Consider the following 25859-nt stretch of genomic DNA (forward strand, 5'->3'; position numbering starts at 1 on the left):
CGGAAAAGCTGGCCAGGGACGCAATTCACAGAGTGCTACAGCTTCTTCAGTCACTAGGCTGGGTGGTCAACCTATCAAAGAGCAGGCTCGAACCCTCTCAGTCCTTGGAATATTTGGGAATTCCTTTTGACACTCAGAAGGGACGAATTTTTCTTACCATGGAACGCATCTCCAAGTTACAAGACCAGGTGAGGGGTTTGTTACTCAAGAGTACTCCCAGGGTCTGGGACTATCTACAGGTTCTCGGGTCCATGACCTCAACCTTGGAGCTGGTGCCCTGGGCCTTTGCTCATATGTGGCCTTTGCAGTATGCATTACTATCCCAGTGGAACCCAGTATCCGAACTGCTTTACCTTCCTCTGCCGCAAGGAAGAGCAGTCCGGGTCTTGACAGTCAGTGCGACCACGGTGGCGTACATCAACCGCCAAGGGGGAACCAGAAGCCATCCGGTGGCAGTAGAAGCTCGTCGATTGATCAGCTGGGCGGAACAACACTTAGTCAGCATTGCAGCGTCTCACATCGCAGGAGTGGACAATGTGCAAGCGGACTTCCTCAGCCGGCACCATCTCGACCTCTGTGAATGGGAGTTGGTGGACGACGCTTTTCAGCGCATTGCGTCACATGGGGCAGACCCAGCATGGATCTCATGGCAACGTTTCGGAATGCCAAAGCTCCGAGGTTCTACGCTCGTCGCCGGGAAATGGGAGCAGAAGGGGTAGATGCCCTGGTACTACCGTGGCCCACGGGCTTGCTACTGTAAGTATTTCCACCTTGGCCGCTGATCAGCAGGGTGCTCCAACAGAGCGTCACCCAGCCCGAGTCATTCTGGTTGCCCCAGAATGGTCGAGGCGACCGTGGTTCGCGGACCTCCTCAATCTAGCTGTGACGGGTCCACTACGATTCCCAGAGATCCCAGACCTACTTCACCAGGGACCCATTTGTTTGGAAGAAGTCGATCGCTTCTGTCTAGCGGCATGGCTTTTGAGAGGCACCACCTAAGTCGCAAAGGTTATTCTCCAGCGGTAGTGTCCACTCTCCTCCGTTCACGTAAGACATCCACTAATCTAGCATATGTCAGAGTGTGGAAAGGTTTTGAATGCTGGTGTCTAGAACGAGACATTTTGCCAATTCTAGCTTCAATGTCGGACATTGTGTTTTCTGCAGGATGGTTTGTCAAAGGGCTTGTCGTGCAGTTCATTGCAAGTCCAGGTAGTAGGTCTTGGTTGTTTGCTTGGTTCGGTGCAAGGTGGGCCGTTGGCGACGCATCTGGATGTAGCTCGTTTCCTTAGAGGAGTAAAGCACATGCGCCTTCCGGTCAAACAGCCTTGTCCATCTTGGAATTTGAATTTGGTGCTTACGGCCTTGTGTGCTGCGCCTTTTGAGCCTTTAAAGAGGGTGACCCTGAAGGATCTTACCTTGAAGGTGATTTTTCTGGTAGCTATTACCTCGGCGTGGAGAGTGTCCGAACTCCAAGCTCTTTCCTGTAGGGAACCCTTTTTGCGGATCTCTGGTTCGGGGGTGTCTTTGTGGACGGTTCCTTCCTTTCTGCCGAAGGTGGTGTCTTCCTTTTCATGTCAATCAATCGGTGGAGCTTCCAGCCTTCGGGGACCTGGACCGTTCGGATCCTTTGGCTGGGGAGTTACGTAAGCTGGATGTTCGCAGGGCATTACTCCGGTATTTGGAGGTTACTAACAATTTTTGTATGTCGGATCAACTTTTTGTGCTATGGAATGGTCCTCGATGAGGTCATATGGCTTCCAAAGCTACCATTGCTCATTGGCTCAAGGAGGCTATCGGTTCGGTGTATTTGCTACGAGGTAGACCTCTTCCAGTTGGGCTCTGTGCCCACTACTAGGTCTCAAGCGGCCTCCTGGGTGGAGTGTCACTTGGTTTCCACACAGGAGATCTTTAGGGCGGCTACGTGGAAGTCGTTGCATGTGATAAACACTTTCGCATGGCATTACCGGTTGGACGTGCAGGTTGAGGAATCGGGAGGATTTGGAAAAGGTGTGCTTCGAGCGGGCTTCTCTGGATCCCATCCCCAGTAAGATCAGCTATGGTACATCCCAGCAGTTTGGACTGATCCAGGTACGTACAGGGAAAGGAAAATTTAGTTTCTTACCTGTAATTTTCGTTCCTTTAGTACCACGGATCAGTCCAGAATCCCGCCCGAGCAGAGTCATAATCGTGGGGGAGAGTCCACTCGTGTTTTTTCTGCAAAGAATTGGTTTGATTATCCTCGAGTGGTTCTACAGGTTCAGTGACCCAGTTGACATTTTTCTAGTTTGAGTTAGTGTACATAGTTATGGTATCTTAAGGGAGCCATCATGCTTTGACATTACGTAATACTACCGGACTGTAGGTGGCACTCTCCTATATAAGGCGGAGCTTTGTTTTAAAAACATCTCTGTCTCCATCTGCTAGAGGGAGGGTAAAACCCAGCAGTCTGGACTGATCCGTGGTACTACAAGAACGAAAATTATCAGGTAAGAAACTAATTTTCCTATGTTAGATATATTCGTTTAAGATACACAGTATCTGGACTATGAATGCATGCTCTTTCCCTTTTCAATAACAATCTTTTTATCAAATTGCCACAAAACCAAGATTTGTTATCATCCTGTCACATCAGTCCAGACAAATGGGTTATCTCCTACCAGCAAATGATGTGAACATGGGACATGCCTTTTTCTGTGGCTTCATCGCCACCACAGCAAGGTTTGTTCCATTTCAGGAGCATAGCCATAGGTTATTGGTGTCTGTCTCCAGCAGGTGGTAAGAAGATTGGATTGGTGCAGTAGGATTTTACCTCCTGAGGTGGTCCTTCAACTCCTTGCTTTGAGAGCCTTCAGTTAAGCTCCCAGGGCATTCTGTCTTTCAGCTGAATCCCTTGGTGGTAGCGTGCTCCTGAGCTCCTAGGACAGCAGCCTTCCGTTGTTCCCTGATTGAACCATTTGAGTTTTATGATCTCAGGTTTTTTCCTAATTTGAGCTCTTCTTGGGGCTCCACCCTGGAGATTTTTGGCTTGGTTGAGCCCTAAGGTGCTGGGGGAGGGGGGGCAGCTTAGTTCCTCTGAGTGAATCTTCTTGGTTTCCTGGGTGAATTTTTTTCTTATCTTGTCTTTTTTTTGTTCTTCCCCTGCCCTCTTTCTTGAATTCCTTGATTCATCCTCCAGTTCCTTTTCCTTTAGTAAACTGGGATTAGAGTTTATGGAAAGAAAATCGCAATAAGATTTCTCTTCTTAACATAAGCCTGACCTATTGGTTCATATAGTAACATAGTAATGACGGCAGAAAAAGACCAAAATGGTCCATCTAGTCTGCTCAGCAAGCTTCCCAAGGTAGTAACTGCTGCTCCGTGCAGGTTACCCCCATGTTTCTCTTAAGGGTAGTATCTGTGGCTCCATGTCGCTGTAGCTTTTTTATTTATTCCTATCCTCTAACCTTTTAGGGATCCACAGTGTTTATCACATGCCCCTTTGAAATCCTTCACAGTTTTAGTCTTCACCACTTCCTTTGCAAGTGCATTGCAAGCATCCAGCACCCTCTCAGTGAAGAAATATTTCCTGACATTGGTTCTAAGTCTTCCTCCCTGGAGTTTCCTTTATCTAACCAATTTAAAGTCAGTTTATTAACACATTTTGCTTTATTCCAGGAACCTGTTTTTTCGAGTCTCCTTTTTAACTCTGATGGGAGTCAGGCTGGTTTTTGTTATGGAGGGGGATGCCCCAAAGCTGAAAGCAGACACAATGAGCAAGAGGTCGGAGTTGAGGTACGGGGCATCCAAGAAAATGGGATCTACAAGAACTGGAAGATCCCACTTTGTATCTGTTTTGAAGGAGGTTAGTACTTTGAGAAGTCTCTTTGCTTATAATATCACCCAAAAGCTTATTACCTCTTTTTCTAGGTAATATTTTATAGGAGACCACGTTTACAAACTGCTTTGTCTCAGGTTGCATCCACAGTAAAACATGTAACAAATAGTTACCACAGTGTTTCTTTAGTTTACATTATAATCTGATCATTTCTGCAGAAGGCCTGAGATGCTAATTTGAATGTTTTTAATTGCTCAGTGAGTTTCTTGACATATTCCTTGAGTTCATGCAGTTCTTAGGTGAGTAACTGTCACACACCTTGTTACATGACTGGAACTCATTCCCTTATGTTCAAAAACAGCAGTACTAGGAATGCATTTTTAAGTCAAGTCAGTTGGCACATATGAATAAGCATTAAGATTCTCTCTTAGGGGTTTGGGGGGGGGGGGTTTCTCCTCTTCATTTATATTTTTAAATCTTCTGCTCAGCCACTCCATTTATTAATCCAAACCAACAGAGGTGCTGCTGCACTGACCCTCTCAGAACCCAAAGAAGGCATCATACTGATATACATAAAACACAGAAACAGCTGACAAGCGGACTTGGGGAAGGAGATCTTTAAAAACAAGAGGTGTGGCCATAAAATAAGGTACACACCTGTTTCAGAAGTATGAAAAGTAGGAGAATATATTAGAACAAAAAAACATATATAGGACATCTGTGGTTAGACCAAAAGAGGAAGCTGTGATGTTAGCAAACTGTCTGAGGATGGTAGCCAGCTGGCTAAATGGGGGGTGGGCTGGGGAAGGAGCTACTTGGCTGGATAAGTAGTGATATTGAGACTTATCAGCTAAGTTAGTCCTTATATTGAGGAGGTCTAAAGTTAGCCAGGTAGACACAGCTGCACCACTGAATATCCCTGATAAGTTAGCTAGGCTCTGAATATAGAACTCTTAGTAATTCTCATAGGCAGTCTACGGTTGTAGTGTACACCTGAAGCACACAAAGTGGTATGTGTACAATTTGTGTCTCTGTTTTTCCATAGTTCTTATTTCTGGAATAGAATAGTAGTGCTTTCTAAGGTAATGACACTACAACAAGGTTTGTTCCACTTAAGGAAATTAATTAAATTGATATACTGAAAAGTCTGCCAGGATGAAATGCCCCTAACCTCATTAGGTATATAAAGTTTATGTATAATCTTACTGCCTTCTACCCTCCGAGGAGCTTATGGCTTTCTGATAAGACTGAAGCAAGAGTTATTTGCAAAACTCCTGAAATATGGAAAAAATAAACCTTTTATTTTTAATTACAAAGCTATTTCTTAATTTGCTGCTGCTTATAAAATCATATTCAGATTATATCTTGCAATAACTATCAGGAAACAACTTGGCTATCATTCCTTTTATTACTGTGGGTTTATTTTAACATAACATAAAAATGAATGTTTTTAAGAGAAACTATTTCTCTCTTTGGGTCTGTGTGGTGCTATATTTAAGTACCATACCCCAGTATTAGGGATTTTTCCCCTCGGTAGTTCCTCAGTTCTCCTTTTCTTCTTCCAGCTCAGTCAGAACCAGTACTGGGATCCTGGTGCCATGAGCCTTCATTGACACAAACCTGGGGATTTTTCTTCCAACTGTTTCTAGTCTGGGTATTGCAGCAACAGTCCTGAATCTAAATCCAGCTATCAGCTGCCACCTTTAGTGATGACGGACTCCCTCCCCCAGGGGTTGTAAGCAAGCTTTGTGCAGCATTCCTAGCTAGCCCAAGGTACAGAAGGCCTAATCCAGGAATTGAGCCAGGGGCCCTCCAAGTGGGGGTGTGCAGCACTACACTGAGTCCCCAGGCTGGCCCTACTTGGGGATGGGGTTTCAATCTGGTTTTACTTTTTTTTTCAACCAGACAAATTTGGCATATTTGTGTAAAGAAAAGCTCATCCGTGGCTTGCTTTGGTGTTTTCAGTGTTAAAACCTATATGGAAACTTGAGAGGACTATGCAGGACAATGAAATTAAAGAGCTCAGTTATGTCACAGTGCACTTATTGTGGAATGGCGCCAAAACTGCATGTGGCGGCATGCAGGGCCTGTGGGGTTTGGTCTGCTCAACTGAGCAGTAAATCCCTGTGTTCCAGCTGCAAGGCGGGGGATGAAGGGACCTCGGGGGGGGGGTGTCCTTGGAAGAGGGCCCTTTGTTTGTTGGGGGCCCCAGCTGTGACCCTGGGGGGGGTCTTGGGGACAGCTGCACCCACTGGGATCACAGACAGAGTCCAGCGCTCAACAGAGAGACTCATGATTCCCCTCCCTCTGTTGCCAGAGGCATAGGAAGATCTGGGCGGAGCTCCATCTCGAGGGGATAGCGGCATCTCATGTCATGGGTGCGGACAATGTGCAGGCAGACTTCCTCAGCAGGCAGCAGTTGGACCTGGGGGAATGGGAGTTGTCCCCGGACGCTTGAAATCGCATCTGTGCCAGATGGGGCGTGCCTCAGTTGGATCTTATGGCGACACGGGCCAACGCAAAGATGACCAGGTTTCTCAGTCGCAGAAGAGAGGCTGGTGCGGTAGGCCTGAATGCCTTGGTTTGTCCTTGGCTGATGGGATCCTGTTATATATGTTTCCCCTGTGGCCCCTCATCGGATATGTCCTGCGGCACATAGAATCGCATTCAGGATCGGTGGCGCTGGTGGCACCACTGTGGCCGCATTGTCCATGGTTCGTGGATCTCGTCTATCCTGCAGTTGAGGGACCCCTCAGATTGGCCCATCTTCCCTGCTTGCTGCGAAAGGGACCCATATTTTTGGATCGGGAGAATCACTTTTTTGTCTCACAGCTTGGCTTTTGAGAGGCGGCGCTTGCGTATGAAGGGCTATTCGGAGCAGGTGATTTCTACTCTTCTCCATGCGCGCAGACCTTCGACCTCTGTAGCGTATGCCAGGGTCTGGAGGGTCTTTGAGTCCTGGTGTCTGCAGCACGGGCTAGATCCCCTATCTGTGGATGTACCTCAGATTTTATCCTTTTTGCGGGAGGGGTTGTCCAAGGGCTTTGCCTATAACTTGCTCCGCATACAGGTATCCACTTTGGGTTCTCTTAGGGGCAAGGTGTGAGGGAGGTGGTTAGCCTCCCATCCTGATGTGGTTCGGTTTCTGAAAGGAGTGAAGCATTTGTGACCGCTGGTTCAGAAATTGTGTCCAGATTGGAGTCTCAATTTGGTTCTTTGGGATCTCTGTAGGGCGCCTTTTGAGCCTTTGAGAAGAGCAACATTGAAGGACCTGACATTGAAAACTGTTTTTGGTGGCAATTTGTTCGGCCAGGTGGATTTCTGAGTTACAAGCTCTGTCGTGCAGAGACCCTTTTCAGCATATGGGGTTACGTTGTGAATAGGTCCCTCCTTTTTACCGAAGGTGGTGGCCTCTTTCCATGTTAATCAGATGGTAGATCTCCTGGCCTTCCCAGAGTGGTCCAGGGATTCCCCTCAGGAGAGGGAACTGCATCTTTTGGATGTACGCCGGATTATCTTGGGTTATCTGGAGATCACTAATTCTTTTCGGCGCTCAGATCATCTTTTTGTATTTAGATGAGCAAAGAAAGGTGATAAGGCCTCAAAGGCCATGATTGCATGTTGGCTTAGGGAGGCTATTTGCTCTGCGTATATTTGTAACAGTTGTAAGATTCCAGAGGGGCTGAAAGCGCATTCTACTAGGGTGCAAGCAGCTTCTTGGGTAGTGTGTCAATTGCTTTCTCCCTAGGAGATTTGCAGAGCGGCGGAGTGGTCTTTACTTCACCCTCTCACCAGAGATTACCATTTGGACATGTGCGCATAACCTTGTATATAACGAATGTTTCGCGTAACTCTGTACATATCCTTTCCCCTTGTGTCATTGTTTTATTCCCCCCCTGCCCCCACCTTTGTCACCCCTAGTTGAATCCCTCCTTTCTAATTTAGCTAATTTTTGCTCTGTTATTGCGTTCCATTGTTTACTGTTCTTTGTAAAGGCAATGCCTATATATACATTGGTTGTAAGTTACCTGTAAACCGACACGATGTGCAAACAGTTGTCGGTATATAAAACTGCTTAAATAAATAAATAGCAAGATGTGTCTTTTGGTGAGAGTGTGTTGTGCGTGGGTCTTTCAGGTTCCCGCCCAGTTTAGGAGTGCTTGGGTACATCCCACTTGTCTGGACTGATCTGGGTATGTATAGGAAAGGAAAACTGGTTCTTACCTGCTAATTTTAGTTCCTGTAATACCACAGATCAGTCCAGAGACCCTCCCCATGGCTGCCGAAAGACTGTTTCCTGATAGTCGATGTAATATAGTCTGAAGAGTTTTTGTACTTACTTTTGTGTTTCTGGAGATGAGAGAGGCTCCAGGGCAAGGGAGTTCCAGCCCTGTTTTACCTGTCCACCCTAGATGGGGTTTTGTAGCATCTAATTCTTTGGCTTGGATACAATTCAATACTAAGGGACTGCAGGTAGCACTCTCGGTTATGTAGCAGTGCCTCAAGGTTTTGTTCTGCTGTTAGGGCTGCATAACCCACTTGTCTGGACTGATCTGTGGTATTACAGGAATTAGCAAATTCCTCTCCCAGTGCTCAAGGCTTGGAGCTATTTTATAGTTTTTCTTTCTGACTGGGCAGAGGAGCTGTATCGAGCAGACTAGCAGTTTTTTCCTGCTACTTTGAGCTCTTCAGCTATGTCAGAACCAACTCCTATTGGGACTACTATAGTAAGAGGCTTCATTTGCCACTTCCTAGAGATTCGTCTTGCCTCCCCTCACACCATATATAATTCTTTTCCCTCCAACCCAGGTATCTTGGTGACTGTTAAAATCCATGTCATATATGTTTTATCATAGCATATATTTTTGTTGCAATTTTTCAAGAAGCTTTTTTTTTCTGGGCATTCTTAACTGTTATGCTGAAATGTGATGGCAGAGAAAAATCATAGAGCCTATCTAGTCTGCCCTGGTCTACTCTAGAGCACAGCGTAAATACTGTTCTGGAGATTCTCTGGGGTCGATGCAATATAGTGCACACAGCATGACAGGCGGTTGGACGCGCTAGAATACCTCCCAATGCAGTAATGGGTTTAGCGCATCCAAAACGTGTGTCCAAACAAGCACTTAGCTAATAGCGCTCATCACATGTAAATGCCATGTAGATGAGGCTATTTGCTATTACCCTAATGCAAAAAATTACCATGCACCCGATGCACACTTTTTAACACAGAAAATTTTACACCTGCCCCAGAGCAGGCATAAAGTCTTGCCGTACATCAAGGGCTCAACTTAAGAGCAAAAAATACCGTTGTTCTGTGGTTCCTCCTACTTATATTGTCACAATACTAAGTAGGAGGAACTGCAGAAAGCAGCAGCATGCAAAATTAAAAAGTTGTACCTGAAGAAAAAACATTTCGGGGCGCACAATATACACGCTCCAGGCCGTGTAAATTGTGCTTGTATAACATGCCAGTCAACTAGCTACAGCGGGATAAAACAAACGCTTGCATTGAGCATCCGTTTTCCTAACCTGCAAACAGCCGCGTCTCCTGGGTGCATGTTGCCAAGGACACGCTAGGGATGCACAGTTTCCCCTAGTGCATCCTTTTTAATGGAACAGTTCATTACCTTATTGCATCGCACGGCCAGGAGAGGTGGATGGGCGCCCATTGAGAAACAAACGCTCAATATGAGCGCCCATTTTTAGTGCATTTATATTGCATCAGCCTGTCTGTATGTGACTGTTTCAATATTTGGGGGGTTTTTTCCCTGCTTTTTGAGAAATTATTTTTGTAAGAATGATCTTGAGCAAGTCATTCCCATTAGATATCTGAAGAGTTGGAGTCGAGCAATTGTTGCTGGACTGTTTTCTTACGATTCAGACAACCACTGTACCAGGGCACTAAACAGTCAACTGAGCAAAAATGTCAAGGATTCAGAACCTGCTTTTGTACATCTTGTCTTAGCTGTTGGTGTTACTTTTTTTGGCTTTCTCTAGTGCTTGGAGATGCTGGAGTACTTGGGAGTCCCCTGGGTTCAAGCAGCTGGCGAGGCAGAAGCCATGTGTGCCTATCTGAATGCCAATGGCTATGTGGATGGATGCATCACCAATGACGGAGATGTTTTCCTGTACGGAGCTCAAACTGTTTACAGGAACTTCACCATGAACGTAAAGGTACTGCTGATTTCTACAAACTTCACAAACCCATTTTTAGTATCCACTGGTACATGTCACTCCCCTCCCTTATATTCCCCTGGACTGCTGGGAGAATGAAGCCCTTATGCTGGAGAATAACTTTTCTGCAAGGCTGAACTCTTCCCAGCTCTTTTGAAGCCAACCCAGAAAGAGCCAATAGTCCTCACGTGCTGCACCTGCCGGGCCTAAAGCATTCAGTGCATGACATGTGGGAAACCGGCCCTGAATTGTTTCTCCCATATGTCATCTTTGCCCTTTCCAGCTCATCTCCCAGCTGCACTTTGGGGTGGTTGAATCAAATAGGAAAGCTAATTAAAAAGAAATGATTGTGATTTCACAGTAAGGCAAAGTGGACTATAGCTAAGGATACTGTAATTTGATGTTTAAGCAGGGTTTTTATATATTCAGTCAGTGATGGACTCAGCAGTGCAACTGCTTGCACCTTTTTGAGAGTTGGCTATGGTGTTTTTATTTTCAAACTTTAAGGCAGGAGAAGCACTGTAGTCTGAAATGTCTAACAGTAAAGCAAAGCAGATCTCTTCAGATGTCCCCCAATAGCCGTCCCCTTTTTTGTTTCAGGGAGTACATCAGCACATGGTAAGTGAAACTGGCATTTACAAATGGCCTTTCATACGTAGTGAAGTCATACTGTGTTATTACAAGAGCCACACAGAAAGCAGGCAGAGACCCAGTTTGTTGGTGGCACTTACCTGCATGTTAGGCACATTCACTCAAGGACAACAATTGCTGACACTATTGTACGTTGTCTTCTAAATATTGTCTCCTTTTCTCTTACTCTCCCTGCTGACCATTATCTCCACTTGTCCTTTCCCTCAGTAGTTTGCCTTACCTACATCAGGTCTGTTTGGGCTCCTGTTTTTCTCACGTCCGCTCTAAGCCACAGTTTTTCTTTCCCATAGTGGTGCGAGCCCTGGCTCCACCTTCCCAATCCTTCACCCTTTTTTCTTTTTCTCGATGCTCGTCCCATCTTCACTTTGTTCTCTAACTTCCCCTTCACTCCTTTGTGCCCTTCCCTTCTTTGTGTAGTCCAGGTATAAATTTGGAGGCTGTAGGTTTACTTTACATTTGTACTGGCTGCAAGAGCAGTTTCTCCCGCAGAAGGATCCTTTTTCTGATGGATTCATGGCTATTAGTGAGTACTACCGGGTTTATGAATGGGATCCGAACAGGAAGTGTACGTTGTTGGGTTTATGTCGTGCTTTAGCTAAGAGGGTTCTAATGTTTTCTGCTGTTAGCGAGGTTTAGAATATGTGTGTACAGAGGGCAGTTGAAGATTTCTGCAGTTAGGATCCTGTGACTCATTTCATGCAGGTACCCCAGAAGAGCAAGTAAATGTTTGAATTGGAACCATAAAGCTGCCGTCACTGTCGGAGACTCCCTTTGTTAGATCTCAGGGTGTGGGTTCCCTGCAGGGGAAGGACTGGAAAGCAGAGATGAAGTTCCACTTTGGACAGTAGGGGTGGGAGGAAAGCAGTTGGATGATTACAGAGAGGAACATAGTTTTGTTTTCTTTTCTCTGTCCTGCAGAATAATACACTCCACTGAAAGTACTGCTGATTTTAATCATTGTCTTAATCAGGTTGCCAGTTGGTTATTTTCACATACAATTAAAGTCAATCCCAATAAATCAGATGAAAAAGCAAGTCTATAAATGTAGTTCCTCAAATGTCTGGAGTGAATCTGCTGTTGAAAGAAAATGTAATTTCATTAGGAATAAAACTGGCTTCAGGACACTAACAACTAGAGCAGATTTACAAACCCTGATTCATTCCCTAGTAATGACACATTTACTCTGTATATGGGTCTTTCGATGACTGCGTTGAGACAAATTGTTACTTCATAATACTGCTGCCAAACTGATCCTCTGTTCTAGAAAATGAGATCATGTCACTCCACTTTTGAAAGATCTTCATTCAGAAATTGGGAGCCAATCAATAACATTTTAAAGTTTTATTGCAGGCATTCAGATCTTTGCATACAGGCTGTCCTAATTACTTAGGAAGCCTGTTGACACCTTAAGATCTAGTTAGAGTATTGTGCTCATCTCAACGCCAAATAGGTCTCAAATGAAATTTCAGACCTATTAGTAAAAATTTGTAACCTATCATTAAAATCATCCATTGTACCTGAAGACTGGAGGGTGGCCAATGTAACCCCAATATTTAAAAAGGGCTCCAGGGGCAATCCAGGAAACTACAGACCGGTTAGCCTGACTTCAGTGCCAGGAAAAATAGTGGAAAGTGTTCTAAACATCAAAATCACAGAACATATAGAAAGACATGGTTTAATGGAACAAAGTCAGCATGGCTTTACCCAAGGCAAGTCTTGCCTCACAAATCTGCTTCACTTTTTTGAAGGTGTTAATAAACATGTGGATAAAGGTGAACAGGATGTAGTGTACTTGGATTTTCAGAAGGCGTTTGACAAAGTTCCTCATGAGAGGCTTCTAGGAAAAGTAAAAAGTCATGGGATAGGTGGCAAAATCCTTTCGTGGATTACAACCTGGCTAAAAGACAGGAAACAGAGAGTAGGATTAAATGGACAATTTTCTCAGTGGAAGGGAGTGGGCAGTGGAGTGCCTCAGGGATCTGTATTGGGACCCTTACTTTTCAATATGTTTATTTTATTTATTTATTTAGAAATACGACGAGTGAGATAATCAAATTTGCAGATGATACAAAATTGTTGAGAGTAATAGAGAGTAGTAGAGAGTAGAAAGACTAGGGGGCACTCCATGAAGTTAGCATGGGGCACATTTAAAACTAATCGGAGAAAGTTCTTTTTTACTCAACGCACAATTAAACTCTGGAATTTGTTGTCAGAGGATGTGGTTAGTGCAGTTAGTATAGCTGTGTTTAAAAAAGGATTGGATAAGTTCTTGGAGGAGAGGTCCCTTGCCTGCTATTAATTAAGTTGACTTAGAAAATAGCCACTGCTATTACTAGCAATGGTAACATGGAATGGACTTAGTTTTGGGGTACTTGCCAGGTTCTTATGGCCTGGATTGGCCACTGTTGGAAACAGGATGCTGGGCTTGATGGACCCTTGGTCTGACCCAGCATGGCAATTTCTTATGTTCTTATGGACACACTTTTAGATCTTATTTTTTACCGTTCAATTGTTTATGGCCTTTCTTTGCCTCCCTTAGACATTTGGTGAATACCATGGTCTGACTGTTTTTTGATAAGTTCAAGATTAGCTATTTTAGCATCTAAACAAGTTCAGACCTCTTGGCACTACTGAACCTCAGCAGTTTTCAGAGCATTTATGTCCTTTATTGACCAACTTTGGTGTGAGAAACCTGCAAGAAGAGCTCAAGGTTTGGAATGCCTCACTGCAGACCACCATTGATTTTCTAGCTCCATTAAAGTTTATTCAAGTTCGAAGATCTAAATCTGTGTCCTGGTTCAATTCTCAGCTAGTCAATGCCAAGAGGAGGTTTCATAAATTAGAGAGAGGTTGGAGTCTTTACCTTCCAATCTCAAAGTTTTTAAGGCTTTTTGTTTTTAATTGTATACCATTCCCTTGTGAATATTACTAAGAAGGTTTATTTTTCTTCCTGAATTCAAGCAGTATTAAAGAACTCGCATGAGCCGTTTTGGACAGTGAAACATTTGACAAACTCCTCCTACTATGGACACCAGAGCTGACATAGAGCCTAGTTAGGACACTTGAAAGGTTTGCAAGGTTTTTTTATAATACAAGATCTCTACCATTTGTAATCAGTTCTCAAATTCTTTAGCTGTATCTTAACATTTTGCCTTCCAGCAAATTAGTCAAATGGAAAGATTTCTTGCCCATGTCATCTGTTGAAATTGTTCAGCTCACTGGCAAGAATGAACTCCTCAGTTTGCCCATTAAACTCTTGTCCAACTATCATTACTAAATGTTATTAGGAGTGACTGTCCATTTATCACAATTTGTCTTCAAACTGGTGTTCTCCCATCATCACTTAAACAAGCCTCTCTGTCCACTGCTGAAAAAAGATTTAGATTCTACTGTATTATCAAACCAGCACCCAATTTTGTCACTGCCTTTTTTGAGTCAAATTATCAAATATGCAGTTTTCAAACAATTTTCACATTTTCTTGATCAGCACAGTATCTTGGATATGAATCTGTTTGATTTCCATAAAAATAATTTATTTATTTATTTATTTATTTAAGGCTTTTTTATACCGAAGATCATGTACAGGTACATATCGCTTCGGTTTACAGAGAACCAACAATAGGAAATTACAGCAAACAAAATGAACGAAAATTGAACATGGATTACATGAAAGGATTAAGGGGAATTTCGAGAAGGCAAACACGAAAATCAGACTTGGATTACATGATAAGGATTAAGGAACTTCGAGGAGGCAAATACATCCGAACTTCAGGTCTATAATGTAGGATCAGGTAATAGGGACTTTAAGTAAAAGCTCTTGAAAAGAGCCAGGTCTTCAGTTTTTTTTTGAACGTCCGCAGGCAGGGTTCTAGGCGGAGTTCCGGGGGAAGATTGTTCCATTGTATGGGTCCAGCAATTGAGAAGGCTCGTTTCTTGAGAGCTGACTTGGCAGGGGGAACATGAAGGATACCTAGGTATGTTGTTCTAATTGGTCTGGAAGCTGAATGATGTTGTAGAGGGCAAGATAGTTCGAGCGAGGTTAGGGAGTGTATAGTTTTGTGGATCATGGTTAGCGTTTTATACAGAATTCTGAATTTAATAGGGAGCCAATGTAAGTTCATAAGAATAGGGGTGATGTGTTCTCCTCTGCTGGTATTGGTTAAGATTCTAGCTGCAGAATTATGTAGCATTTGAAGTGGTTTGGTAGTGATAGCTGGAAGGCCGATTAGAAGGGAATTACAGTAATCTATTTTTGAGAAAAGAATAGCTTGGAGAACTGTTCAGATGTCCTGAAGATGAAGAAGAGGCTTCAAATTTTTTTAAATGAGTAATTTATGAAAACATTCTTTTGTTGTGTTGATGAATCTTTTTAAATTCAGCCTATTATCTATAGTTACTCCCAGGTCTCTTACATTTGTGGTGGTGGACATTTGGAGTGAAGGGAGGTTGTGGAACACCTGAGCAGGATTGTTGTCCTCTTGAGTGATGAGTAGTAGTTCTGTTTTTGACGTGTTGAGTACTAAGTTAAGGTTGGTAAGGAGGCTGGTTATAGACTGTAGGCAGCTGTTCCAAAATGTGAGCGTTTTAGCGATAGATTCTTTGACTGGTATCAGGATCTGGAAATCATCTGCGTAAATGAAATGAATAACCTTTAGATTAGTGAGAAGCTGACAGAGTGGAAGGAGGTAGATGTTAAATAAGGTGGGGGAGAGAGAAGATCCTTGGGGGACTCCGAATGTGGCTTTGACAGGGTGCGAGTCCTTGTTGCTAATTCTGACCTTGAATTTCCTGTTGTTGAGGAATGACTTGAACCAATCCATGGCTGTTCCTGATATACCAATGTCTGCAAGGTGGTTAATGAGGATGGAGTCCTTCACTGTGTTGAAAGCTGCAGATATATCGAGTAGTGCTAGCAGGTACGGGGTCTTTTTATCAAGGCCTGTGAGGATTTTGTCCATTAGAGAGATTAGTAGAGATTCCGTGTTGAGAGATTTGCGGAATCCAAATTGGGCGGGAGCAAGAATCTTATGTTCCTCTAGGTAATCCGATAGTTGTTTGTTCACTATTTTCTCCATGAGTTTGGCGACAAAAGGGAGGTTAGCAGTGGGGCGATAGTTAGCTGGGTCCGTTGGGTTCAAGTTTGGTTTCTTGAGTAAAGGTTTAAGAGTGGCGAGTTTCAGGACATCAGGGACTGATCCTTGTGTTAGAGAGCAGTTATAATAATAGTACGGAAATAATAGTACGGAAACATTATTATCTTGTACCGATATAATATGGCAGGGTTGTGACACCAGCACAAGTGTAAGCATACTACACTTGTGCTGTATTCTTTCCATTGGCTTCCTGTCTATTGGCATGTGAGAGATAAATTATAAATGCCACTTTATAAGATTATTAAATAATCCTGGTGATCTTGAATTGGCTCAACCCTGCGCATTTATCAACCGTCACATGCTCTATGTTCCACCTATTTGAAACACCTTCTGTAAAGTTTGCACATTTAGCTGAAACTAGAGAGCAGACTTATTCAGTTGCCAGGCCATTGCTCTGGAACCTGCTCCTGGAGCATATTCAATTAATGGCAGATAGCTTCAAGAAAGCTTTAAAATCTGGTCTGTTCCAGGAGGCCAGTGTTCAAATTTAAGTTACTATATTCATTTGAGAGATTATTTTTGTATGGTTATTGACTGCTGGTACTCCAGGAGTTATTTTTCTGAATTCCTCCCATTTTTGTTAATGAATGTTCTTTTTAGCTTTATGAATGTTTTAAATTGTAACCTACCTCGTACTTATGAAGGATATAAATCTTTTAAAATAAATATCAGCTGGGAGATTATTTAATTTTAGTGATTGGATTTTAAATGTTTTTACAATGTGTCTGTTTGCTTTGTCTTGTGTTATTTTATTATTGCATATACTGTTTAATAAAGCCACTATTTTAAGACTGTTTAAAAGTGGGTTATCAAATAAAAGAAACATAAACTCCTTTGTCCTCTGAGCATGGTCCAATCCAACATGTTACCTGACTATTGTACAGAAGCCACATTGCTGGTGCTAAGACTGAAACCCCAGCATCAAGACTGGGGTTTGTGTGCCTCTAGCAGAGGTTGCATTTGCTTTTTCTCCTCCTGTGGGCAGTACTTCAGGAAGTCTGAGGAGTGGGAACCTGAGTGTGAAACTAATTCCTAGGCTCTTACTCAGAGATGCAGAACAGTTTAATCATATTCTTATTTAAAGCAAAACTGTTTGCACAAGTTCTTTGCTGCATCCCTAGCCCTGCAGCCAAGGGACAGAAGTGACCTGAATGCATTCCGCTGAGGTAACTTTTGCAAGGAAACTCTTACCCGCAGGGTGCTAACTTCACTTCCTTTTTTTGAAGGTTTGCATAGCTTTGAACGGTAATTTATTCTAGGCAGCAGGCCTGCTGTACTTCATTCCATTAGAGCCCAAATGTTTAAGCTTTTGAAGGAAATGGATTTTGCTAGGTAACCGTGAAATTGCCTGCTGTGCATGGTATCACTTGTTTTGTATTAGGATTTAAAGTCTCCTTCTCTGTCATTTTTCACTAACACATTTCAGCATCCCACAAAAAGTTTTTCTAATTTCACTTAAATCTCGCTGTCGCTTAATTCTGAAGTTAGATGCCACACTTGTGCCTCGCCATCTGGCACTGCTATCTGTGCTCTCTAAGAAACCGTCAGCAGTGATACAGACAGCAGTTTGGAAGGAACGTGTTCAGGTCCTCTCTGCTTAGCACTGTGGCGTACTGAATCCAAGAACAGTTTATTCGCTGCCAGAAAGTAGATTTTGGAATAGCACACACCTTGGGGAAATCTTGCTCTGCAAATGTCACAAATAGAGCTGCTGGTAGCAGGGTATCCACGAGATGCCTGTATGGACAGGTTTCTTGGCTGTTTCATATGCAAGGATAAATTATGTTTACAGAAAAGTATGCATGTGTCTTTTTGTCCTAGTTTTTAAAGTCTCTTCAGCACTACATTTTCTTTGTTGGCAAGAGCAGCAAAACCTCCTGCAAAAACAGGGATGCTGAAAGTATGCAGGATGAAGTGTGGATTCTTTCTTGGCAAACTGTCAGTCTTGAATTTATTCTTCATACAGTGACCACTGTCCAGTGTTTGATATCGATCTTTCAGCACCTTGGGCATATGATAGCAAGATGGATGGTAACAATGGCTCAGTGACACTCTCAAAGGAAAGTTTTGTTGGGTTTTTTTTGTTTTTTTTTAAATAAAAGCTAGAGTTATGTATTCACAGCAAATCATTGTGCTTCTGCCTGATCTATGACTATGTACTAAGGGGTACTTCTTATTTGGTGAGACTGAGAACTGGTCCATTGTCTTATGGCTAATGAAGTGGTCCAGATCAGTAAAACTGTTTAGTTTGATTAAAAACATTTACAGTTCAAGCATTTCTTTCATGTACACAAATGCAATACAAATACAGCTACGCTGACAATGTTTCATAGCGCCTGAAGGTTTAGGACTGGAGCAGAAAGTATGCTAAGCCATGGCGGCTAGTGTGGAGCACATTCAGCCAAGCCCCCAAACTGGCATGTTGGTGCCTGCTCTGATTTTCCAAGTCCTCTGTTTCTATTTTCTGTTTCACATTTTTCTTACAGGATCCACACGTAGACTGCTACAAAATATCATCTATTAAAGAGAGGCTAGGTTTTAACAGAGATGCTCTAGTTGGACTTGGAGTGCTCCTTGGGTGCGATTATCTTCCAAAAGTGAGTAGTTTAATATTTGGTCATTTTTCATGTACAGTATGGATTTGCTTTTACAATGGAAAGGATACAAACATCTGTGCAAACAAAAATACAAAAGGATACAGAGGTGGTTAGTTACAGCTGAGCATTTTGCTTAAAACAATTTTTACTGAAGGGGATTGTCACAATGTGCTAGTTTGTTGATAGCATGTTTAAGTCCACGTGTGAAAGTTCCTTACTTGCTCTGTTGCTTGATGCTGTTTCGGGCCCTCCAGAGATGAGATCTCCATTGCCTGCTTGACCAGGACAAGCTCTCTTTCTGGGTTCTCTTGTCTTAGACTGGAAAGCATCCAGGCTGACTGCAGTCTTGGGTCAGAGGCTGGACTCTAGTTGTCACGGAAGGGTCTCGCCTGTCGATTTCTCCATATCTGTGACTCTTGTTCCGCTTGCAAGATCTCCTATCCTCCATTGTTGGAGTCAGCTTTATGGTTTCTCTCTGTCTGCTGCCTTTTTGTGCTCCTTGTCTCTCTGCCTTTCTTAGGCCCTGGGATGTGGTTGGCTTGAGTAAAGCATGGTCCTTCGCTATTCTCAAACTTCCCCCAGGGATACCCTTTGCTTTCTGTACAGGTCCATTTCTTTTCTTTTTTTGTTTGTTTGTTTGCCCATCTTTCTGTACCTGGGCTAATCTGTAGACTGCTCTTCCTGGCCTTTTGCTGCTATCAGCCTTGCTCCGGTGGTACTGCTTATATATTCCGTTACACTGTATCAAATATGACCACATAACCACTCTTTTATGTGTTTATTTTTATGTGTGCCAGGAGGGCAGAGACAAACGAAGGTCCCAAGACCAATTCTTTACCCTTCTCCCACTTCGACACAGTCCAAGGGCCCCGGGACAGGATTCTTTCCAATGGAAGAATGCCTAGATCCTCCAAGGCCTGGGATGGCCAGGGAGACTCTCAATTTGTTGCTCTGGGGGAAATAGCAGGTCTCTATCAACTTTTAAGGGATGTGAGTGCCAACAAATACACTGTGGAGGCTCATTGTCGGTGTCCAAAAATACATTTTTTACTGTTGGAATGTTCAAATAGTAAAAATGGCACGTTCACATCAGTTTTTTGACTTGAGAGATGAAATTTACAGTTCTACATTCTTATCTGTGCAAGTGTCTCTTGATACTGAGGCAAGAGAAATTCTCACCATCCAGGGTTTGGTTAAGTAAAGTTCTCAGTTGGGCAGAGTATCATTAGTTAGGGCAGAAAACCCCTTCCAAAAATACTGATGGCAAAAAAGGCTTACAGTCTTTGAACTGTCTCCCCAAAGTGTCTGTCAATGGGTGAAGGCGCCACATGGGTGTCTCCAAGTAGTATTTTAGATCTTGCTCACAGTTTCCTCTTCCATTGTCACAATAGGATTTTTCTTAGGGAAAAGTCCAATAGCAGAGAGCACAGCAGCAACTCTTTGCAGATGTCCCCTTTCAGGCAGGAAGGACGACCACAAACTTCCTCCTGGGAACTCTGAAAAAATCTTCTGCAGCAGGTCACCTTTGGTCCAGCCCCCCCTCTGTGAGGACTGGAGTACACTGGAGTCTTCCCTGCCCCCTAATGTAACCTAATTGGCAGATACCCCCAAATCCTTCAACCTGGGGTACCAGGGTTCTCACTGAAGGAATCCTCAAAAATGGCAAAAACATCCAAAAATAATCAAAATATAGAAACAGCACCAAGGCAGGCACTGGTCCCCTTTCCACTAAGGGACTGGCCTAGACTGAAACCCAGTACTCAAGTTGGGAAACAACACAAAAAAAACCCAAAACCTCCTCCTACTCTATCTCCTAACCAAAATGCCACACCTAACTATGCAAGGTAAACAACTACATGCATATCCTCCGAAACCTCAGTAAACAATACCACAACAAATCAGAGGTAAATAGATAAATTCTATGCCATAACTCATGCTTTATTGATTACAGTCATTTACAAAATTTGTTTTATAGTTATGATGGACCTATTTTATTTTGAGAAATAACCTGATCTTAACAACCAGTAGATTATCTGAGAGTTGTACAAGCGATTATCCATCATAGTACATAGGTTTTATAGGTTGCTGTGTGTAAAGTATATTATGAGTGATGTATGTATGGTATGATTGAGATGATTTTAGAGTAAAGCATGGTGAAGTATGTATGGTATGGTTGTGATGACTTCAGGGTCAAGTAGTAGTAAGGGTGTGTTCATTTTAATTTTGGATATTCACAAGATAAGATAGGTCCATCATAATTATAAAACAAATTTTGTAAATGACTGTAATCAATAAAGCATGAGTTATGGCATAGAATTTATCTATTTACACTTAACTTTGCTGCACATTGCTTTTACTTACAATAGGGGGCTGGCCATTCCAGTAACCTGAGTGGAGTAGTTGTTCAGACGTGGAGCACCCCTCCCTCTGCCAGCTAACTCTTTATTCTAGCTCAAAAGGTTTAAGAACTAGGGTCATTTTTGATAACTAATCCCAAATGTCATTACTTGTGCTGTGCCAGGTTTTGGCCAACTTTGATCCTCGAACCACAAATAGACCTGGTTTTCAGGATATCCCCAGTTAATTTACCCGATATAGATTTGCATACAATGGAGGCAATGCAAGCAAATCAATTTCTGACACATTCATTGTCATTATCCTGAAAACCTGGCCCATTTGTGGCTCTCAAGAACCGAAGTTGGCCACCCTTGTGCTATGCTGTTAGTGTTACAAAGTGCTCAAACCCTTAGTCAAAGAATCAATAAAAATCCAAGCCATTCCTTAGACCACATTTTGAGAGAAACTGTATCAAGGGATACTATAATTTTATGAATTCTAGCTTCAAAGAGTGCTGGTCATATTACATTTCAAATCCAGTTCTTTTTTAAATGATCAGCTGTAACCCCTTTGGTATCCTTTTACATTGTTGGTTTCTAAAGGTACATTGTATATTGAAACATTGTATATTTATATATTTGCACAGTTTTCAAGAAATATTAGAATGGTTCTCAGCCATTTGAAAGCTAATTGGTGGCATGTGTGAACTGAACTACTGATCTTTGGTCTGCTTTCCAGCTGACAAGTGTCTATATCACACACAACTATACTATCACAAGTGATAATATTTGGCACTCATTGGAGAGGCCCAGGATGAAATGGATCTGGATGCTGAATTAACTTTTCACTCTGAACAGGGTTGAGGACGTATGCAGAACTGTATAGGGAAAAGTACACTGCCCTTGCTTTGATTAACCTGGTTTTTCTTAGCATCCAGTCAAATGAATCCAGAACAAGTGGGTTAAGCACCTCTACGAGCAGATGGAGACAGAGCAAACTGACGTCACAGTATATACACCCCTGCAGTGACAGCCTGCCAGTATTCTCCGTCTCCAGCAGATGGTGGATGTGCATCTCCCCACTGGAGATTGCTTTGATTTGATTTGAAAAGAAGTAAGGAAAATTAATTCGCCCTGCTCTCCTGCGGTGATACCAAATGGTCCCTCCCCCAGTTGAGAATTCCAGAGGTGATTTCCATGGTCCCTCAGATGTGTGCCTTGGTCCGGTAGCTGGTTTTTCAGCCAGTGTGGACTTAGCTGTTTAAACAGCTGAAAGGCAGTAGGTGCAGGAAACCGAGCGTGGTGATGATGGCATATGCCCTCTCCCCCCCACAGTTTCTGTACTCAGCCAGGTAAGGCTAAGCTCAGTTGAGTTTAAAAAAAAAAATGTACAGAGAAGAGGAGTATTTTGGTGTAGGGCTCCCTCCTTCTCCCAGTCTCCTTGCTCAGCGTGCCGTTCTGACATTCGTCCCACTCCATGGAAGGTTAAGGGATGTGGGCAGGTTGAGCAGCTTCCATAGGCTAGGCCCCGCTCTAAGGCTTTTTTGCTGTGCACCACATGGTAGGCCTCAACAGCTTTTCGCGCACTTTGTCTATATGTTAGGCTGCCTTCTTCAGGATTGTTGGTTCGGCGTGTGCGTCCAGCTATGCGTCAAGGTTGTGCATCCAGTTTTTGGACGTTTAGTCGGTCCTCATTTTGTGCATCCAAGTTAAGCGGCGTCTTAGTGGCCATCCCGCTTACCTGTGCCCACAAGTTGGGCATTTGCTGGGCGCTTAAGTTTTTTGTGGTGCCTATCCTTAGGGACACCTAGGTGTTGGGACGCTTAGGTTGGATGCCTAGAATTTTTGGACGCCTAAAAAAAAAAATTAAAAAACTGGATGCACACCTTCAGTCGCTACTTAGTGTACTGTCTGCCTAATGAAGCCTATTACTAAGAAGCTTAAGCGCCTTTCCCTTTGCACTGCCTGTCATATTCGGGCATCTCACCCTGGAGTGCCCGCTAACTTGTGCCAGCTCAAGGAGAATTATCTTCCCCTGATTTCACTAAGCCTGGTTATTCCCAGCCAGATGTAGGTTTGGGTAAAGACATGTCAGGTGGGGTGCCTGATATTGGCACTCCCCTAACTGGTTCATCAGCAGGGGAAGGTAGCTCAGTGAGTATGCCTCAGGTACCTTCTGGTTTTGGCATGGATCCTTTCTTCAGGCGCAGTCCTCAGCCCCATCCAATGCTCCCAGGGCAGAGTCACAGGTAAGAACCTTGCCTGGACCTACAATTAAGCGTCTGGGTACACCGAGATCAGCAGAAGGTCTGCCCAATAGAGATCCGAATGGCACGGATGATGAGACCGATCCTGACTCTTTGGAGGATGGAAAAATTCCTCCTGGATTAGAACTGTATAGGACTACGCTGCAGGTCTTCCATAGAGATGAACTGCCGGCCCTGATTTACCAGACCTTGAATGTGCTGGGAGTACCTGGGGAAGATTCCACTTCTGAGCCGAAGAAAAATCCCATTTTGGTTTCACTGCATAAAGCCTCTTGCTTTTTCCCTGTGATGGAAGCCATTCAAGAATTGATCGATCTTGAGTGGGTTGCCTCAGAGGCAAATTTCAAAAGAGGTCAGATTTGGAAGGCCTATACCCTCTAGATCCAGTGGTGAAAGAGTGTTTACGTTTTCCAGAGGTGGATGCACTTGTATGTACAGTCTCTAAGCGGACGACTATCCTCATAGAGGGAGGAGCAGCCTTGAAGGATGTGCACGATAGGAGGATTGAAACTATCCTTAAGCAAGCATTTCAAGCAGTGGCAATGACTTTTCAAATCGCTTCTTGTTGTTCTGTGGTGGTTTGCTCTTGTTTACTTCTTTCTCAGGAGGTCGACGACTCTCGGAAGAATTCCAGGGCAGTTTTGGAACCGGTGGCCACCTTCTTGGCAGATGTAGGCTGTGATTTGATCTGCACCTCAGCTAGAGGGGTGGCTTCGGTAATAGCGGCCAGGCATCAGTTATGGCTGAGAAATTGATCAGCCGATGCAACCTACGAGGCTAAAATCAAAAATTGCCCTTTAAAGGCTCACTCTTGTTTGGGAGTGAGTTGGAGAAGCTGGCCAGTAAGTGGGGTGAATCACCAGTTCCTCAATTACCGGAGGATAAGAAGCAGACACCATGTTCCTTTAGCATGAGAGGCCGTGCTAGGGAATCCAAGTGTGTTCAGTCCTATAGAGGAGCAACCTTTCAGAGGACTCAGCCTTTTGGTAGGTCTCAGTTCTTTTGTCCTAGACAGCCCAGAAGGGGTGCAGGCTTGGGAAGTGGAACCTCCCGAGTCTCCCAATAAAAGTTTGCCGACCCACCCCTGGGAACAGGAAAAAGGGGGATGCCTCTCTCTCTTCTAAAAGAGGTGGGTCAAGATCACATCGGATCAATGGGTCCTGGAGGTGATACGAGAAGGATATGCGCTGGAGTTTCGCAGTGTTCCTTGGGACGTGTTCATGGTCTCTCCCTGCCACTCCCCGCAGAAGAAGCAGGCAATGGAGAATACATTGGCAAGGCTTCTCAGTCTGAGGGACATGATTTCAGTGCCCATGTCTCAAAAAAATACGAGGCAATATTCCATTTATTTCGTTGTGCCCAAGAAAGAGGGATCCTTTCGTCCTATCCTGGATCTCAAAGGTGTCAACTGTCATTTTCTGGTGACACATTTTCGCATGGAAACCTTGTGCTCGGTGATAATGGCCATGCAGTTGGGGGAATTTTTTACTTCTTTGGACTTGTCCAAGGCATATCTTCACATTCCATTCAACTAGACCATCAATGCTTTCTGTGGTTTGCAGTTCTCAGACACCATTATCAGTTTCAGGTGCTGGCTTTTGGTTCGGCCACTGCTCCCAGGACCTTTTCTAAGGTAATGGTAGTAGTTGCAGCAGAATTGAGAGAGGATGGGATCCTAGTACACCTGTATTTGGATAACTGGCTGATTTGATCCAAGTCGCTGGAAGAGAGCCATCTGGTGACCTGCAGGGTGATCTCCCTGTTGCAGGAGCTCAGCTGGGTGGTGAACCTGGCCAAGAGCAGTCTTCAAAAAACACAAAGGTAGGCGATCTATGAAAGCCGTTAGGAAATACAAGAAAAATAGATGCCTTTGGTCTTTTTCAAATCCTTTACTGACCTTGTTATTACAAGTGGAGGCCTTATCCAGAAGTGGACTGTAAGGAGTATTAACCATTTCTGCTAGCAATGTAATTATTGAATCCAGGAGCTATTAGATACATCGTAATCACAAGAATATGATTGACTGTACAAGCGATAAGCCCCTGAGGCAGCCGTTATAAATGGTGAAACTCGGCCAGAGTCGGGCTAAATCATTCTTTTACGTCTCCACTTCAATAAAGGATTTGAAAAAGACCAAAGACATCTATTTTTCTTGTATTTCCCAAGAGCAGTCTTCATCCTGCTCAGTCGTTGGAATACCCCAGGGTTCGGTTCGACATGAAGCAGGGCAAGGTTTTCCTGCCTGAAGCTCATAATCAGAAGTTGATAGCGCAACTACATCTGATGAACTCTCTACACCCGACAGTATGGTCCTACCTGCACGTACTTGGTTTAATGGCACCGTGGGCGAGGGTGCATATGCATCCTCTACAGTGCTCCCTGTTGTCTCTGTGGAACCTGCAGTCTCTGGATTATTCAATTTGGCTCCATCTGCCGATGGAGGTCTCCTTCTGACTGCAGTGGTAGCTATAGGCAGATCATCTAAGGAAGGGAATTTCCCTAGCACTACTGAACTGGCTAGTACTGATGTCAGGTGCGAGCCTCTATGGTTGGAGAGCTCACTGTCAGGAACAAAAATGCTGGAATACAGAAGAGACTCTGGAACATCAATCGCCAGGAAGCCAGGGCAGTCTGGTTGGCATGTTTGCAGTTTGGCAACAGGCTGCAGGGTTGATCAGTCCCGATATTGTTGGACAATGCAGTGACTGGCTTACATAAATCGACAGGGAGGAACCAAGAGCCAAGTTTTGGAGGAAATAGATCAGCTTATGGGATGGGCCGAACTACATCTCCAGATGATCTCAGCCTCACACATGGCAGGAAAAGACAATGTAAGAGCAGACTTTCTCAGCAGAGAGAGTCTGGAC

At 43.7% G+C, this 25859-nt stretch overlaps 1 protein-coding gene across 3 annotated transcripts in view; it reads left to right on the forward strand.

Moving 5' to 3' along the window:
* GEN1 (GEN1 Holliday junction 5' flap endonuclease) overlaps window positions 1-25859 on the forward strand; it is a 129585-nt gene that overhangs the window by 4800 nt on the left and 98926 nt on the right. For all 3 annotated transcript variants that reach the window (XM_029595952.1, XM_029595954.1, XM_029595953.1), the window contains 3 exons: window positions 3655-3841; window positions 9812-9988; window positions 18279-18389. In XM_029595952.1, the coding sequence (XP_029451812.1) occupies window positions 3655-3841; window positions 9812-9988; window positions 18279-18389 (475 nt within the window). The remainder of the gene's footprint in view (window positions 1-3654; window positions 3842-9811; window positions 9989-18278; window positions 18390-25859) is intronic.

This window comes from Rhinatrema bivittatum, chromosome 3, assembly GCF_901001135.1.
Source record: "Rhinatrema bivittatum chromosome 3, aRhiBiv1.1, whole genome shotgun sequence".
NCBI classification, from domain to species: domain Eukaryota; kingdom Metazoa; phylum Chordata; class Amphibia; order Gymnophiona; family Rhinatrematidae; genus Rhinatrema; species Rhinatrema bivittatum.